This window comes from Rhinoraja longicauda, chromosome 38 (assembly GCF_053455715.1).
Source record: "Rhinoraja longicauda isolate Sanriku21f chromosome 38, sRhiLon1.1, whole genome shotgun sequence".
NCBI lineage: Eukaryota > Metazoa > Chordata > Chondrichthyes > Rajiformes > Arhynchobatidae > Rhinoraja > Rhinoraja longicauda.
Window position 1 is genome coordinate 11,840,453 of NC_135990.1, and position 19,508 is coordinate 11,859,960.

The 19,508-nt window shown below is 46.1% G+C and overlaps 1 protein-coding gene across 4 annotated transcripts in view; it reads right to left on the reverse strand.

Annotated features, from left to right (window-relative positions):
* Window positions 1-19,508, reverse strand: part of LOC144610957 (casein kinase I-like) — a 229,582-nt gene that overhangs the window by 32,466 nt on the left and 177,608 nt on the right. For all 4 annotated transcript variants that reach the window (XM_078429994.1, XM_078429993.1, XM_078429990.1 and 1 more), the window contains exons 8-9: window positions 10,159-10,243; window positions 6,602-6,750 (exon numbers count right to left, since the gene is read on the reverse strand). In XM_078429994.1, coding sequence (XP_078286120.1) covers window positions 6,602-6,750; window positions 10,159-10,243 — 234 coding nt within the window. The remainder of the gene's footprint in view (window positions 1-6,601; window positions 6,751-10,158; window positions 10,244-19,508) is intronic.

The window sequence follows — 19,508 nt, forward strand, 5'->3', positions numbered from 1 at the left end:
ATGCCAAGCCAATTAACCCACAAACCTGCACGTCTTTGGAGTGTGGGAGGAAACCGGAGATCTCGGAGAAAACCCACACAGGTCACGGGGGGAACGTACAAACTCCGCACAGACAGCACCCGTGGTCAGAATAAGAAAATAACTGCAGATGCTGGTACAAATCGAAGGTATTTATTCACAAAATGCTGGAGTAACTCAGCAGGTCAGGCAGCATCTCAGGAGAGAAGGAATGGGTGACCTTTCGGGTCGAGACCCTTCTTCAGACTGACCCGTAGTCAGGATTGAACCCGGGTCTCTGGTTCCGTAAGGCAGCAACTCTACCGCTGCGCCACCGTGCCACCCCTTACACAAAAGTCTACCCTGAGCAGATGCGATCTCCAATTTACATGCTAAAAATAACTGGGCTTACAACAGTGGAACTTTTAATTGTCTTTGGCAGGAAAAATCACAGGTCATAAATCTAAATGTATTAACAGCGCATTTGGAAAGCAGTGACAGGATCGGTCAAAGTCAGCATGGATTTATGAAGGGGAAATCATGCTTGACTAATCTTCTGGAATTTCTTGAGGATGTAACAAGTAGAATGGAGAAGGGAGAGACAGTGGATGTGGTGTATCTGGACTTTCAAAAAGCCTTTGACAAGGACCCACACAAGAGATTAGTGTGCAAAATTGGAGCACGTGGTATTGGGGGTAGGGTATTGACATTGGATAGAGAACTGGTTGGCAGGCAGGAAGCAAAGAGTGGGAATTAACGGGTCCTTCACAGTTAAAGAATATGGGGTAGGCCATTTTAGGACTGAGATGAGGAAAAACCTTTTCACCCAGTGAATCTGTGGAAGGCAATGGAGGCCAATTCACTGGATGTTTTCAAGAGAGAGTCAGATATAGCTCTTAGGGGCTAACGGAATCAAGAGATATGGGGAGAAAGCAGAAAGCATTTGAAGAAGTTCTTAATCCAAAAAAGAAGAGACTGGGATTCACATGTCTGAACAAGTCGCAGAAGTCTTTCCATTTGAAAGCCACGGTGGTTAAGACTTATTGGCAAGGTTGTTATTATGGAAATTTGAGTCACAAACTCTTGCAACGTACTAATAAACAAAGCAGGGGGCAGTACAGGTATCCTTTATAATCTCCTGCACTGCATTCGATCCAACCCACAAGATAGACTTGCTAGCAGAGCCCCATTTAAAACAAGGCAAAAGTACACCAGTGAGAGATTTGGCGGTTACGAAGTTGAGCAGCCTAGGACTCTTATTCCCTGACCCTATCCCTGAACTCCAGTGTACACTGGCCCTATCCCCAAACTCCAGTGTACACTGGCCCTATCTCCAAACTCCAGTGTACACTGGCCCTATCCCCAAACTCCAGTGTACACTGGCCCTATCCCCAGACTTCAGTGTACACTGGCCCTACCCCCGAACTCCAGTGTACACTGGCCCTAAACCCACACTCCAGTGTACACTGGCCCTAAACCCACACTCCAGTGCACACTGGCCCTACCCCCGAACTCCAGTGTACACTGGCCCTACCCCCGAACTCCAGTGTACACTGGCCCTATCCCCACACTACAGTGCACACTGGCCCTATCCCCAAACTCAATCTCAGCACCCACTCTGTGTTTACAAACCTGTTGTGTTGTTGCTGCAAGTAAGAATTTCATTGTTCCATTTTGGGACGTGTGACTATAAAGCACACATGACTTGTGACTCTTGCCTGGTTAGCGGGGATAGGTTTACGTTGTATCTGCATTGGGAATTATTGAGGCTTGAACCATACTTCCTACCACCTTGCAGCAAGTGAGCGAGCATTTGTCCACCTTATCTCATGGAAGCAAGTCCGTTTGCTGCCCCAGTGTGGCAGGGCCACAGTTAATCACAAGCTTCAAAGCGTTGCCACTCCAACAACTGTGCGTTTCCAAAATAAACTTGCACTTTAAATTCCCAACATCTGCAAAACAATCATCTTCTCTTCTTTCCTTCTGAAACGCCAAATAGGTTAAATATTCAGATTTGCTTCTATTTGATGTTTGCAAGAGATTGATATCAAAGGCACGGCATCAAACTGTGCTCATTCTAAACATCCGGGCGAAGGCAGGCTTCAATTATCAACAACACGTGTTGCCTTTAACCTGATCCTAATTTGCAATGTGCATTTGCTAATTCTAGACCCATTCACATTTTAATTAAATGATGTAGAAGCTGTTTAGATCGCGGATTTTGGGACTGATACTGATTTTACAAAAATACTTTATTACCCAATATTATTGTTGCAGAATGGCAGAGAGGCTTAATAGCAAACTAGACCAAGTGGACCCGTCCGGCCCAAACCTCCCCTGCATTGGTGCAGCACCCTCTCCTCCCCCCCCTCTCCTCCCCCCTCCCCCTGCCCCCCTCCCCCCCACCCTCTCCCCTCCCCTACTCCCCCCCCACCCTCTCTCCTCCCCTCCCCCTCTCCCATCCGTACCCTCCCCCCTCCCTTCCCCCCACTCCATCCCCCTCAACCCCCATTATCCTCCCTCCTCCCTCCCTCCCTCCCTTGGAGATAGATTTAAACTTTAAAATGTGAATAACTTAAAAAATATTACACCGATTTCAATGAAACTTCATCCATTAGCACCGAAGGGACAACGGTGAGTAAGGTGGGCCTAAAATCGTCGCGCTATGGTGTACCGTTTAGGCTGTAGTTCAGGAACAAACAAACAAACAGAGAGTTTTAGTATATAGATGTCATCTTCAGAAGTGTAGCTGAATACAAGTGTTACTCCTTCTGCAGTTGTACAGGGCCCTAGTGAGACCGCACCTGGAGTACTGTGTGCAGTTTTGGTCTCCAAATTTGAGGAAGGATATTCTTGCTATTGAGGGCGTGCAGCGTAGGTTTACTAGGTTAATTCCCGGAATGGCGGGACTATCATACGTTGAAAGACTGGAGCGACTAGGCTTGTATACACTGGAATTTAGAAGGATGAGAGGAGATCTTATCGAAACGTATAAGATTATTAAGGGATTGGACACGTTAGAGGCAGGAAACATGTTCCCAATGTTGGGGGAAGTCCAGAACAAGGGGCCACAGTTTAAGAATAAGGGGTAGGCCATTTAGAACTGAGATGAGGAAAAACTTTTTCAGTCAGAGAGTTGTGAATCTGTGGAATTCTCTGCCTCAGAAGGCAGTGGAGGCCAATTCTCTGAATGCATTCAAGAGAGAGCTGGATAGAGCTCTTAAGGATAGCGGAGTCAGGGGGTATGGGGAGAAGGCAGGAACGGGGTACTGATTTAGCATGATCAGCCATGATCACATTGAATGGTGGTGCTGGCTCAAAGGGCCGAATGGCCTCCTCCTGCACCTATTGTCTATTGTCTATTGTTTTTTAGAGTAAAGTCAGTCTGAAGTCGTCTTGATCCAAAACGTCACCTATTCCTTTTCTCCAGAGATGCTGCCTGACCCGCTGAGTTACTCACACATTTTGTGTCTATCTTCGGTATAAACCAGCATCTGCAGTTCCTTCCTACACAATTTTAGATAGGCACAAAGTGCTGGTGTAACTCAGCGGGTCAGACAGCATCCCTAAAGAAAAAGGATGGGTGACATTCCGGGTCAGGACTCTTCTTTAGATTAAAAATAGAGGGGAGGAAATGGAGGTAGGAAAAGGCCAAAAACATTTTGAAAAGGTCTAGAGAGGGTAGATGGCATTCTGGGGTAGTCCAAGAAGAGGAAGATCGGTGGAGACAGGAGAAGGAGATCATGCCTTTTTCCAAACTCCAATTCCCTCCCGTCAACTTTCAGTCCGAACAAGGGTCCCGACCTGACACATCACCCATCCTTTTTCTCCCGAGATGCTGCCTGACCCGCTGAGTTATTCCAGCACTCTGTGTCTATCTTCAGGATAAACCAGCATCTGCATTTCCTTTCGACAGAGTTTCATAGAGTATTCTTTTATCCCACCTTAAGCATACAGGCATGCCCGCCTGCGTGATGCACATAAGCACATTCTTCATTGGAAACTATCTAACACAGTATAAGCCTTCTCATTCTGTACCCTCCCCATTCCGAAAGCTAGTGTTCGATGCTCAGTATTTTCCAACCTCTGATTAAATATAGCACCTGCTTATTCCTGCATAACCGAAGATAGGCACAAAATGCTGGAGTAACTCAGCGGGACAGGCAGCATTTCTGGAGAGAAGGAATGGGCGACGTTTCGGGTCGAGACCCCTCTTCAGTCCGACTTCAGCTTTTTGTGTCTATCTTCGGTTTAAACCAGCATCTGCCCTGGACATGCAGTCATTTCATCCAGCCATCAGTAAGGGGGTCCACGAGACTGAAAACCATCACCACCAGGTTTAGGACAGGTCAGGCAGCATCTTGGAGAGAAGGAATGGGTGACGTCTCGGGTCGAGACCCTTCTTCAGACTGATGTAGGAAAATAACTGCAGAAAATAACTGATGTAGGAAAATAACTGCAGACCTGTTCTTGGGCTTAAAACTAGTAGAGCCACAGGGGATTTGGTCGTCTCGACCCGAAACGTCGCCCATTCTTTCTCTCCCGAGATGTTGCCTGACCCGCTGAGTTACTCCAGCATTTTGCGATACTTTAAGAGTCAAGATTGTTTAATTGCCAAATGTACTGAAAACAGTACAATGAAATTTGTACTTGCAGCAGCATAACAGGCCTGCAAACACAGTACTCATGAATAACATTCTAAACAAAAGAAAAATCAATGAATTAAAACCCAATAATTAGTGCAAAACAAAAGTCTGAGGTCCCTTGTGCAAACTAGGCCGTTCAAAGTTTAGTTGGTGTTTGTAGCGTGCAATAGGCTGTTGGTCCTAAAACTGTTGTAGGAAAATAGCTGCAGATGCTGGTACAAATTGAAGGTATCACAAAATGCTGGAGTAACTCAGCGGGTCAGGCAGCATCTTGGAGAGAAGGAATGGGCGGCGTTTCGGGTCGAGACCCTTCTTCAGACTGATGCATTTCGGGTCGAGACCTTTGTTCAGACTGATTTGTACCAGCATCTGCAGTTATTTTCCTACATCAGTCTGAAGAAGGGTCTCGACCCGAGACGTCACCCATTCCTTCTCTCCAAGATGCTGCCTGAGCCGTCCTAAACCTGGTGGTGATGGTTTTCAGTCTCGTGGACCCCCTTACTGATGGCTGGATGAAATGAGTGCATGTCCAGGGTGGTGTGGGCCCTTGATGATGCTGGCTGCCTTTGTCACACAGATTCATGAAGTCACACATCAAGGAAACAAGTCCCTGCGATTCCACCACCGGACATACATTCCCCTCCACTCCCCCTTCAGCGTTTTGCAGTGAGCTGTGTCTTGGTGACTCTCTTGTCCTGGTGACTCTCCCATCCTTGTCCATCGCTCCCCGTTATACAGTACTGTCCCGCCAACCGCCACCGATGTCGCACTTGTCCTTTGACTTCTACTCTTCCCAACCACCAGGAACCCAAGCAATCGCTCCGATCACATACCTTCAAAGTTGGCCTTGCCCCAATTTGGAATTTTAACTCAAGGGCCTGCCCTGCCTGGTTCACAGATACAGTGCAGAAACAGGCCACTCGGCCCACCAAGTCCGCACTGACCTGCGATCCCTGCACATTAACGCCATCCTACACACACTAGCGGCAATTTACACTTATTCCATGCCAATTAACCTACAAACTTTGTACGTCTTTGGAGTGTGGGAGGAAACAGAAGATTTAGATTTAGAGATACAGCGCGGAAACAGGCCCTTCGGCCCACCGAGTCCGCGCCGCCCAGCGATCCCTGCACATTAACACTATCCTACACACACTAGGGACAATTTTTACATTTTACCCAGCCAATTAACCTACAAACCTGTACGTCTTTGGAGTGTGGGAGGAAACCGAAGATCTCGGAGAAAACCCACGCAGGTCACGGGGAGAACGTACAAACTCCGTACAGACGGCACCCATAGTCAGGATCGAAACTGAGTCTCCGGCGCTGCATTCGCTGTAAGGCAGCAACTCTACCGCTGCGCCGCCGTGCCGATCTCGGAGGAAACGCAAGCGGTCACGGGGAGAACGTACAAACTCCCAACAGACAAGCAGCTGTATCTGGGATCGAACCCGGGTCTCCAGCTGTAAGGCTGCAACTCTACCGCTGCGCCACCGTGCCACCCGCCTCTATCCACAATTATCTTACACCTAATAAAACAGTGGTCTCTGCTCCCAAATTCCTCATCTTGATCCATGATCACCTCATCCACTTGCCCCTTCCAATTTTCAAAGACTAGATCAAGCGTTGCTCTTTCCTGTGTTGCCCGAGGAAACTTTCCTGAACACATCTGACAAATTCTTCCCCTCCTAAACCTTTTGCACTATGACATTTCCAGTCAAGGCGGGTAAAGTTCCCGACATTCATATTTAATTTCACATGTAATTGGATGCAAAGCATTTTTGAATATCGCATCATCGGTACGAATGAATTTTCATTTCGCGTCAAAAACTTGACCACATATATCACACGTGAAAAATTGCGCACTTTGCAGTTAAGCAATTGATATATCAATGGTATATCTTATCCAAACTAGAACTTAATGCTCCATTTACAGGGTCATGATGTGTGTTACTTACTAGTTGCCTGCCAACCCAGTCGTATGCATAATCAAAGGCATAGCCCTTGGTCTCAAAGAGATCTGTGAATAGTGTACGTAAATACTGGTAGTCTGGTTTCTCGAAGAAGTCTAATCTCCTCACATAGCGGAGGTAGGTTGCCATCTCCTCTGCAAAGAAAAAATACAAGATGTTCAAATGTTACATCAGAAAATATTGATAAACTGCAACACACTCTAGTGTGGCAACATTTCAGGTCAACTAGCGAACAGTCCTGACCAAGAAGGGTCTCGACCCGAAACGCCGCCCATTCCTTCTCTCCTGAGATGCTGCCTGACCCGCTGAGTTACTCCAGCATTTTGTGGCTACCTACCATCTACCTCACTGGAGATCCTCAGACTATCTTTAATCTGACTTGGCTGGACTTTATTTTGCAGTAAACATTATTGTGTATCTGTACACTGTGGATGACTCGATTGTAATCATGCATAGTCTTTCTGCGGACTGGTTAGCACGCAACAAAAGCTTTTCACTGTACCTCGGTAGACCACAATAAAGTAAATTAATCTTTCATGACACCCAGAAAGGTAGTGCTTGATAAACATAAGGCTAGTAAAAGGGGCAAAATATAAATTTTGTTTGAAGGGTGACCTATCTTATCTATTCCCTTCACAGATGCTGCCTGACCCGTTGGGTAACTTCAGCACTTCGTGTTTTGAACAAAATAAAAAGGCTGCTTTCACTTGAGACCAGAAGTGATTCGTTGGCAAATTGACAATAGGTGCAGGAGTAGGCCATTCGGCCCTTCGAGCCAGCACCGCCATTCAATGTGATCATGGCTGATCATTCTCAATCAGTACCCCGTTCCTGCCTTCTCCCCATACCCCCTGACTCCGCTATCCTTAAGAGCTCTATCTAGCTCTCTCTTGAATGCATTCAGAGAATTGGCCTCCACTCCCTTCTGAGGCAGAGAATTCCACAGATTCACAACTCTCTGACTGAAAAAGTTTTTCCTCATCTCCGTTCTAAATGGCCTACCCCTTATTCTTAAACTGTTTCCTCCCACACTCCAAAGACGTAAGGGTTTGCAGGTTAATTGGCTTGGTATAATAATTGTAAATTGTCCCTTTTGTCGGTAGTGTTAGTGTGCGGGGATCGCTGGTCGGCGCGGGCTTGATAAACCGAAAGGCCTGTTTCCACACTGTATCCCTAAACTAAACTAAAACTAATCTAAACTGAAACAGTCAAAGTGTCCAAAAGTGGCGTGCGTGTCCACTACGGTTATTAAACTGTTCAACTCAAAATTAAAGCTGAGAAGGTTTTAACGTGCTTTATTTAACAATTAAAAGATGAAACACAGTTCTGAGTCTGCAAGCAACTAACTCCATCTCCAACTTTTAACCAGGGCATCCTGAAGCTTGTGGTCTGGAAGAGATGGAAAAGGAATGTGACAAGGAATGTACTTACATGTGACAATAAAATCATTGGAAGGAAGCAAATATTTTTTTTAGTAGGAAAGAACTGCAGATACTGGTTTAAATCGAAGATAGACACAAAATGCTGGTGTAACTCAGCGGGACAGGCAGCATCTCTGGAGAGAAGGAATGGGTAATATTCCTTGTCTCCAGAGATGCTGCCTGTCCCGCTGAGTTACTCCAGCATTTTGTGTCTACCAAATGTTTTTTTCAATTGGCTTACTTGAACAGATATGTTCAGATAATTGTGTGGGACACGTCTATTCACATGAACAGAATAACCCTCATTCAATAGACACTATCTGAAGGCATAATACCTAGCTATCTAAACAGCCGCCTCATCACAGATGGACAAACACCAAAGGCGTAATGACCGAAGGGATTTGGTAGGAATAATGTTCTCCTTCTGAGAACTGGGCTTAAATCCAACAGAGTGAGTCAAATACTGCATGGTACTGGGACCGAGGGCACACTCTGTCTACAGCTACTGAATAGATTTACTGTCTACTGTTACTGAATAGAATTGTGTAGTGATTCTTGCAAGACAACTCAACAAGCGAATCAGTTTGCAAGCTTCGAAATAAAGAGGTCCTACTTATAGTGCAAAATGACAATGCATATATGAAACACTGTACTGCATTGTATCGGCACTATCCAATGATTCCATATCACTCAATAAAAGGGATGAGTGATATTTTGCAGTTCAAACCAGGGAGAGTGTCAAGCCTGATCTTGCGCTTGACCCTATTTTCTGTGTTTCTGAGGTTGGTTTTCTGTAAAGTGTCACAGAACACAGGTGCTGGCTCAAAGGGCCGAATGGCCTCCTCCTGCACCTATTGTCTAACACTGGGATGGCAAAGATGCACAGCTGCTGCCTCACAGCACGAGAGACCCGCGTTCGATCCTGAGCTTGGGTGCTGTCTGTGTGGAGTTTGCACGTTCTCCCTGTGACCACGTGGGTTTCATCATATCATGTCATATATATACAGCCGGAAACAGGCCTTTTCGGCCCACCAAGTCCGTGCCGCCCAGCGATCCCCGCACACATTAACACTATCCTACACCCACTAGGGACAATTTTTACCTTTACCTAGCCAATTAACCTACATACCTGTACGTCTTTGGAGTGTGGGAGGAAACCGAAGATCTCGGAGAAAACCCACGCATGTCACGGGGAGAACGTACAAACTCCTTACAGTGCAGCACCCGTAGTCAGGATCGAACCTGAGTCTCCGGCGCTGCATTCGCTGTAAAGCAGTAACTCTACCGCTGCGCCACCGTGCCGCCCAATTTCCTCCAGATACTACGGTTTCCTCCCACATCCCAAAGACGTGTGGGTTTGTAGATTAATTGGACTCTGTAAATGGCCCACAGTGTGTATGGGGGGGGGGGGGGGGAGGATAAGAAAGTGGGATAACATAGGTCTAGTGTGGACGGGTGGTCGATGGTCGACATGGGCTCAGTGGGCTGAAGGGCCTGTTTCCACGCTGTATCTCTAAACTAAACTAGCCAAGCACTGGTCCAGGATTTTGAAAAACATGACTGAAATAAGCCCATGAAGATGAGCGGCTGCAACAAATAATACAACCAAGGTAAAGATGAAGGAAGCACTCAAATAACAACAATAGTAATCACAAAAGGTCTCAACCAAAGATACTAGAGGAGCAAGATAGACCACTCGATCCTAAAAACCGTCGTGTGTCATGGCGCCATTTTAGTAGGCAGAAACTTGCAGAAACATTTAAAAAGAAAAACAGCAACAATCTGTGAATTGATAGATGAGATATATTGTGCATTTTTATGATATCATCACACATACTGTTCCCCCAAAACACTGATTACATAGCGAACGGCGGGTTTTGCCTACTAAAATGGCGGACATTACGCTCCTTTGCGTACTACACTTCAGTATAGGCGATTTCGACGGAGTGGTTCATCTTGCTCCTCTAGTATCTTTGGTCTGAACTGCAAACTTAGAGGAGAGAAAAAAGAAAGTGCCGAATTTATATACAACATCCTTTCAACAGTTCTGTCATTTGACGCATCTCAAAATACACTTCCGGTAAACATGCTTTTGCGGAATGAGTCCTTTGCAAAACATACCTGGAAAGTTCTCACAGAGAACTTCAATCGGAGTGTTTCGCTTTGTGTCCCCAATTTTCTGATAGCGTTCTTTCAACGTTTCTGCCTGCAACCAAAAGGAATCAATTTAATCAGAAGTACTAGGAAAAAAAACTGCAGATGCTGGTTAAAATCGAAGGTAGACACAAAATGCTGGAGTAACTCAGCGGGTCAGGCAACACGATATTGGCTTAGTGGACTAGCCATGATTGTGCTCAACAGCAGGGCAGCTTCTCATTTCTTCCAATTTGCTCCTGGTGAGAAATAAGTTTCCAGACTCAATTCTCCATTTAGGCAGGTGGGACTAGGGTAGAAGGGACATTTTATGGGCAGGTGGGACTAGTGTAGATGGGACATTTTATGGGTAGGTGGAACTAGTGTAGATGGGACATATTATGGGCAGGTGGGACTAGTGTAGATGGGACATATTATGGGCAGGTGGGACTAGTGTAGATGGGACATATTATGGGCAGGTGGGACTAGTGTAGATGGGACATATTATGGGCAGGTGGGACTAGTATAGATGGGACATTTTATGGGCAGGTGGGACTAGTGTAGATGGGACATTTTATGGGCAGGTGGGACTAGTGTAGATGGGACATGTTTGTCAGCATGGGCAAGTTGGGCCGAAGGGCCTGTTTCCACGCTGTATGACTCTAACCCTTTCCCACTACACTAACGCACCGGTCAAGCAACCTTGCCCAGAACAAACATGTAGCAGTACAGAGAACAACTCGAACTTTGGCCCAAATCCAGTATATATATATATAGTGCGGGAAATTTTATTTCCCATTTCTCACAGCAAAATGGAGGAACAAGCAGGAAGGACAGGCATTCCATTGATTTTTTGACCAGCCTTTCAGATCACAGTGACACAGTTAGTGGAGCTACTGCCTGTCAGCTCCAGTGACCTGCGCTCAACTCTTGACTGTTGGTGCTGGCTGTTGCAGGAGTACGTTCACCATATGGATTTCCCCCCCGGGTGCTCTGGCTTCCTCCCACTTGACAAAGACACGTCTGAAGAAGGGTCTCGACCCGAAACGTCCCCCTTTCCCTCTCTCCTGAGATGCTGCCTGACCGGCTGAGTTACTCCAGCATTTTGTGAATAAATACCTTCGATTTGTACCAGCATCTGCAGTTATTTTCTTTCACAAAGACGCGTGGTTGGTTAATTAGCCACTGCCCGTGTTGGTGAGTGGTAGAAGCAAGGGGACATTGAGGTGAATGTGGGGAGATTTCCACAGGTTAACCCTTTAGACTTTAGTGATAACGCACAGAAACAGGCCCTTCGGCCCACCGAGTCCGCACAGACCAGCAATCACCCTGCTCACTATCTTACTCACTAGGGATGAGTGTAAATGAGTGCTTGATTGTCAGCTGACAGAAGGACCCGTTTCCATGCTGCATGAGTCAATGTGATTGTTCCTTTCAAATTGATTCACAGGGAAATCTTATTTGCCACTAATACACCACAGCAGAACATAACATGCGGGGAAAATGTGTCATTCTTAAACTGCTTGACTTAAGTAGTCAGCAAGCACAAATTAATGTTTCAACAGCAACAGAACTCTGAAGTTAAATTGCCTCAGGTCATAAGAACATTACGGAAATCAAACATGATCTAATAAATGCATACCTGTGTCTTAAACAACTAAAAGTTTCCAACATCCATATCCAAAATGTTATCTAATACTCAGACTAATCAATGTTCCAATACTCAGACTAATCAATATTTTAATACTTGCACTAAAACAGTTAAGTAATTGAGGGGATAAGGATAATCATGTTATGTAGGAACTGCAGGTGCTTGGTTACACCAATGTTTCAGGTCAAGACCCTTCTTCAGTCTGAAGGGTCTTGACCTGAAACGTCACCTATTCCTTTTCTCCAGAGATGCTGCCTGACCCGCTGAGTTACTCCAGCTTTTTGTGTCTATCTTAATGTGCAGGAGAGAACTGCCAAAGCTAGTTTAAATCAAAGATAGACACAAAATGCTGGAGTAACTCAGCGGGTCAGGCAGCATCTCTGGAGCGAAGGAATGGGTGACATTTTGGGTTGAGACCCTTCTTCAGACACTCACCAACAGTATGTACTGAAGAAGGGTCTCGACCCAAAATGTCACCCATTCGTTCTCTCAAGAGACGCTGCCTGTCCCGCTGAGTTACTCCAGCGTTTTGTGCCTATCGAAGTTGTTTGAGATGCATTCCCACCCAAATACAAGGTTCAAACAGCAACATGTTGAGGTGAATTTACTGTCCACATCTGCTTTCTCCCCTACTGGACTTTATTTGTCACGTGCACTCCAGTTAAAATATCCAGGTCACCACAACCCATTTATTTTTATCACATGGGCGGCACATTAGAACAAGCGGCAAAGCTGCTGCCTCAGAGCGCCAGAGATCCCGGTTCGATCTTGACCCCGGGTGCTATCTGTGTGGAGTTTGCACTGTCTCCCTGTGTGGGTTTTCTCTGATATGCTGACATCTTATCGAAGCTTATCGACATTTTATCATGCTTAGATCTTATCGAAACGTATAAGATTATTAAGGGGTTGGACACGTTAGAGGCAGGAAACATGTTCCCAATGTTGGGGGAGTCCAGAACAAGGGGCCACAGTTTAAGAATAAGGGGTAGGCCATTTAGAACTGAGATGAGGAAAAACTTTTTCAGTCAGAGAGTTGTAAATCTGTGGAATTCTCTGCCTCAAAAGGCAGTGGAGGCCAATTCTCTGAATGCATTCAAGAGAGAGCTAGATAGAGCTCAAGGATAGCGGAGTCAGGGGGTATGGGGAGAAGGCAGGAACGGGGTACTGATTGAGAATGATCAGCCATGATCACATTGAATGGCGGTGCTGGCTCGAAGGGCCGAATGGCCTACTCCTGCACCTATTGTCTATTGCTGGTTTGTACGCTAATTGGCCTCTGTAAAATAAAATTCCGCCAGTGTGTAGAGAGTGGACGAGGTGGGTCAACATGGAACTAGTGTGAACCGGTGATTGATGGTGGTTTGGCACGGTCTCGGTGGGCCTAAGAGACTGTTTCCACGCTGCATCCCCAAACTAAACACTTTAGTGTGTCTGCAATATGTGAAAGCAGCCAGAGTGGTAGTGATGGGCTGAATGGCCTGTTTTGTTCAGAGAGATTCTAAGTTAACACAGAGCAGAGCAGTAGCAAGGTCGAGGTGACCTTTACTGCTTGCAAGCTCTCAGTGTGTGAGATGAGTTTGCAGTTGTGCCCAGCAGTTCTTGCCCAGAACTGACAAGGACAAAAAATCATTAGAGATGAATATTCTACTTGCACATGCATGACACTTATGCAAATTCAAAAATAAAATTATATTTGTTTCAGCCAATTTCACATAGCAACCATGACAAGCACAGAAGACGTCTGTGCTCTGTGGGATTCCGACTAAGGCAGGTGAACTGTGCGATATGGATTATAAATCTGACAATTTGAAATAATGAATTAAAGTGTTGCATGCCCACGCACAAGACTCTCAGCAACTGATCTTTACCAGTCATTTGTAACCCTCAGAAGAGTTGTTAAGCAAGCTTCTGTATGTGTGGGAAACTTTCCTTTGATTGAGATTGCCAGTGGGAGAAATTTTATTGCTCTTTCAGGTCAGGTTTTGAGTAACACGAGAACAGACAAGGTGCTCAATATCCACATTTATTTAAGATAGACACAAAATGGTGGAGTAAAAGGCCTGTCCCACTTAGGCGATTTTTTAGGCGACTGCCGGCGACCGTCAAAGTCGTGGCAGATCGCCAAAATGTTCTTTTACCCGACGACAATGACCACGACAATGCCGAGTCAGGTCGAGATTACACCGTCTTCAGAAACATCGCACAATTCCCACGCTGTCAATGCTTCTCCGGCGTCCTGATTTTCGCTGAAATCACTGACAAGTCGGTAAGTACTCGAGAGTTTTGAACTATAACATCTTGTATGGGTTACTTAAAAACCAAGCATCGCTGTAACAAGGCATAAACTGGATTTACTTCCAGTTTACTAATAATAGCTGTATTAAAAAAATTTTTTTTTTAAGTGGTTCAGTGGATTTTTGTGAAAAGTGTGTGGGCATTCTTTGAAAATGTACGGGAGATGCATATCTGGTTTCTGGGTTGCATATCTGGGTTGGGAGCCTACTTTAAATGTAATGGCTGATGGCCATAAACATCGCGAAATTCCCACGCTTACCTGACCGTCAAACTATCGCCTCCAATCTACCTGTCAAATGTCCTGACGGTAAATAAATTGGTTAAACGCAAGCATTTAATGGTATTTTGAAATTACTTTACTTATTTGCTGATCTGATCTCTAACATTTTGTCCAAATTTGACCGGGTCATGATTCTTGGTGACTTTAACATTCATGTTTGCTGTCCCACTAAGCCTCTTGTGAGTGAATTTATGCACCTGGTTGAGTCCTTCAATCTGACTCTTCACACCAAGGGACCCACTCACAAGTTAGGCCATACACTCAACCTAGTGTTATCGTCCGGATTCCCAATCTACAACATTGAAACTACTGAAGCCTGTCTATCGGACCACAGCGCTATCATTTTTGACGCATCTCTGCCTTTATCTCCCGCAAAATCTCATCTCCCTGTTCGTTACTCCCGCGACATCAATTCATTGACTGCCAGTAAGTTCTCCGAGGCTCTCACAGCTGCCCCCAACATCTGCACTATTGAGGCTTCTCCCCCCCATCTCAGCACTGAGGATCTCACCTCTTTATTTAATATCACTTGCACTTCCAAGTCAAGTCAAGTCAGTCAAGTCAAATTTATTTGTCACATACACATACTCGATGTGCAGTAAATCCATCCTGGATTCTATCGCTCCTCTTAAAATGACAAAGCCTAAGCCCAAAGGTCGGCCTTGGCTCAAAGACACCACCAGAGCCCTAAGAAGGGAGTGCAGAAAATCAGAACGGAGGTGGAAATGTGACAAGCTTCAAATTTCCTTCGAAATTCTGAGAAACAATCTTCTCAAATACCAGGAAGCAGTAAAGTCTGCTAGATGCACAATACTTCTCCGACCTTATCTCCAAAAACTCTCATAACTCCAAGGTCCTATTTAGCACAATTACCTCTGTCATATGTCCCGCCCCCAGTACCAGCTTAGTTGGGTCCCCTGCTAAGTGCGAAGAATTCGCTAAATTTTTCACCAGCAAAGTTGAGAACATTAGAATGAACATTTCCCCTCCCACTCGTGACCTAGCTGTCTCACTAGTCTGTTCATCTAAATTGGACTGTTTCCAACCCGTCACTCTATCCTCCCTTGCAAAGCTTGTCTCCGCTATGAAACCTGCAACCTGCCCCCTTGATCCTGCCCCCACTGCCCTTCTGAAGGATGTCATTGCAATAGCCGGTCCCAGCATCCTCTCTATTATCAACAGTTCTCTGGCCACTGGCACTGTTCCAACCTGTTTCAAGCACACGGTGGTCCAGCCCCTACTGAAAAAACCTAACCTAGACCCCACCTTGCCTAGCAACTACAGACCCATTTCCAAACTGCCATTCCTGTCAAAAGTCCTTGAAAAGGCAATTCTAAACCAATTAGTGCCCTACCTACACCAAAACACCATCCTGGAAAGTTTCCAGTCAGGTTTCAGAGCCCACCACAGCACAGAGTCTGCCTTGTTGAAGGTACACAACGACCTCTTTCTCGCCATCGACACCGGCGACTGTGCAATCCTGCTCCTTCTCGACTTCAGCGCAGCGTTCGATACAGTGGACCACACCATCCTTATTGACCGTCTCCGGTACGCGGTTGGTATTGATGGCACTGCCCTGAGCTGGTTCGTTTCCTACCTCAAAGATAGGAGTTTCGCCATCAACATAGGCAGTTATTCCTCTGCTCCAGCTAGCCTCTCCTGTGGAGTTCCACAAGGCTCCATCCTAGGCCCCATTCTCTTCTCTCTATACATGCTCCCCCTTGGCCAAATCATTCAAAGGCACGGCATTTCTTTCCACTGCTATGCCGATGACACACAGCTTTACCTCCCCCTGAAACCCAACAACCGGTCAAATTTAAACAGCCTCTTACACTGCCTTGAGGACATAAAATGTTGGATGGCACAGAACTTCCTCCAATTAAACGAGAGCAAGTCTGAGGTCATCCTATTCGGCCCCCCCGACTCCATCAAATCGATAACAGGCAGTCTTGGAAGCATATCCTGCCTAGTCAAACCGCATGTCAAAAACCTCAGAGTGATATTTGACTCTGCATTAAAATTTGACAAGCAAGTCAACGCTGTGGTAAAAGCCAGCTTCTTCCAACTTCGTACCATAGCTAAAATCAAACCTTTCCTCCAATTCGACGACACTGAAAAAATCATTCACGCTTTCATTTCCTCCCGCCTAGACTACTGCAACTCCCTATACACTGGGATCAGCCAATCATCCCTGTCCCGCCTGCAACTGGTCCAAAACGCCGCAGCGAGACTCCTGACGGGTACCCGTAAAAAGGACCACATCACGCCGATTCTGGCCTTTCTCCACTGGCTCCCTGTACGGTACAGAATCAACTTCAAGCTCCTCCTATTCACATATAAAGCCCTAAATGGACATTCCCCCCCTACATCAAAAATCTTCTAACCCACCTCTCTAACTCCAGGTCCCTCAGGTCGGCCGACTTGGGGCTACTCACTATCCCGCGGTCTAGGCTTAAGCTCAGGGGTGACCGCGCTTTCGCGGTTGCAGCTCCTAGACTGTGGAACAGCATCCCTCTCCCCATCAGAACTGCCCCCTCCATCGACTCCTTTAAGTCCAGGCTCAAAACCTATTTCTACTCCCTAGCGTTTGAGGCCCATTGAGGAGGCGCTGTGAAATGTTTTGTATGTGCTGTTATGTTTGCGTGCTACTGTATGTTTCATTTTTTTCCTTAGTACCTAAACAGATGTACAGCACTTTGGTCAACGTGGGTTGTTTTTAAATGTGCTATACAAATAAAATTGACTTGACTTGACTTGACTTATTTTAATATTATGTGCTTCTAAATGCATCTAAGAGAACCTAGCAAACCTGGGGACAGCACACGACAGACAGCGCCCGCAATAAGCTACAATATCTTGCGACAAGCCAGCTGTCGCCGAGAAATTTACTCCGGATGATTGCGCTGAGATCCACTACGATTCTTGGAAGACTCCTCACGATCATCCCCGCGACACCCCGGCGAATGTCCGGCGACAGCCTAGTCACCGGCAGTCGCCTTAAAATCGCCTAAAGTGGGACAGGCCCTTAACTCAGCGGGACAGGCAGCATCTCTGGAGAGAAGGAATGGGTGACGTTTCGAGTCGAGCATCTGCTTCAGACCTGTAGAAGGGGCTCGACCCGAAACGTTACCCATTCCTTCTCTCCAGAGATGCTGCCTGTCCCGCTGAGTTACTCCAGCATTTTGTGCCTATCTTTGGTTTAAACCCGCATCTGCAGTTCTATCCTCCACATATATTGAACCCAGTCGAGTGCAAGGTGATGCATTTTGAGAAGTTAAGCCGAGGCTGGACATACACAGTGAGTGGCAGGGCCTAAGGAGTGTTGTAAAGCAGAGAGACCAACAGGACTAAACGTAGAGTTGCCTTAAAATGTTGCAACACAGTTAGACAGGATGGTGAAGCATTTTGATGTCATGTTACAGCTGTACAAGAAAACTTTACAGAGAAAACTAGGTGACACATCTGTGCAGTACTCATGGGAATAAGTCACTGTTTGCGGTGTCATCTTTTTGGATGAAATGATAAAATAATCTATCCTTACTCACAAATGGACACAAAAGATCCCATACAAAGGAGAGCCATCTCAATCTATCTCAATTAACTTTACCAAAGCAGTTCACCACACAGCTGCTTAAAATAACCTTTAGTGCGCAAATCAGACGTTCAGTTTCCTCTATTTCAATAACACCTTTTCAAATGCACTTTTACGTCCAAATTGTATTAAGACGTGGATAGGTGACGTTTGTAGGTCGAATGAAGGGTCTCGACCCGATACGCCGCCTATCCATGTTCTCCAGAGGTGCTGCCTGACCCGCTGAATTACTCCAGCACTCTGTGTCCTTTTGTGAATTAACCAACATCTGAAGTTCTTTCAACACAGTTACAGTGTCAGGATAAATAAAAAGGTCTCTTTTCTCTTCAGCACCGATTGAATTCTACTGTACATAAAGTGCCCAATGATGCATCAGTAATTATTGGCGTAAGGATGGAGCTGCCTGAGGTTGGGATGGGTGCATGATGTGAACTGATGATGATAGGTCGGTATGGGTTACGACTCACAGATTCATCAGCAGTCCCACTGACCACAGCAGTCTTGATAGCTGACAAACTGACATGACCAACAGACCCCGACGATGCCAAAGGCTGGGATTCTTCACGCTTAGTGTCACACAACTGACGATGCAGTGGAGAGAACACCCAGCTGAAATGGGAAGCTTGCACTGCCATTTCATTCAACTTCAACTGTCTGTTCTTTTGGTGACTAAATTCAATAGTCCCATAGGGTGGCGCAGCGGTAGAGTTGCAGCCTTACAGCGCCAGAGTCCCGGGTTCCATCTTGACTACGGGCACTTGATTATTAAGGGGTTGGACACGTTAGAGGCAGGAAACATGTTCCCAATGTTGAGGGAGTCCAGAACAAGGGGCCACAGTTTAAGAATAAGGGGCCATTTAGAACTGAGATGAGGACAAACTTTTTTAGTCAGAGAGTTATGAATCTGTGGAATTCTCTGCCTCAGAAGGCAGTGGAGGCCAATTCTCTGAATGCATTCAAGAGAGAGCTGGATAGAGCTCTTAAGGATAGCGGAGTCAGGAGGTACGGGGAGAAGGCAGGAACGGGGTACTGATTGAGAATGATCGGCCATGATCACATTGAATGGCGGTGCTGGCTCGAAGGGCCGAATGGCCTCCTCCTGCACCTATTAGACAATAGACAATAGGTGCAGGAGTAGGCCATTCAGCCCTTCGAGCCAGCACCGCCATTCAATGCGATCATGGCTGATCACTCTCAATCAGTACCACGTTCCTGCCTTCTCCCCATACCCCCTCACTCCGCTATCCTTAAGAGCTCTATCCAGCTCTCTCTTGAAAGCATCCAACAAACTGGCCTCCACTGCCTTCTGAGGCAGAGAATTCCACACCTTCACCACTCTCTGACTGAAAAAGTTCTTCCTCATCTCCGTTCTAAATGGCCTACCCCTTATTCTCAAACTGTGGCCCCTTGTTCTGGACTCCCCCAACATTGGGAACATGTTTCCTGCCTCTAATGTGTCCAATCCCCTAATTATCTTATATGTTTCAATAAGATCCCCCCTCATCCTTCTAAATTCCAGT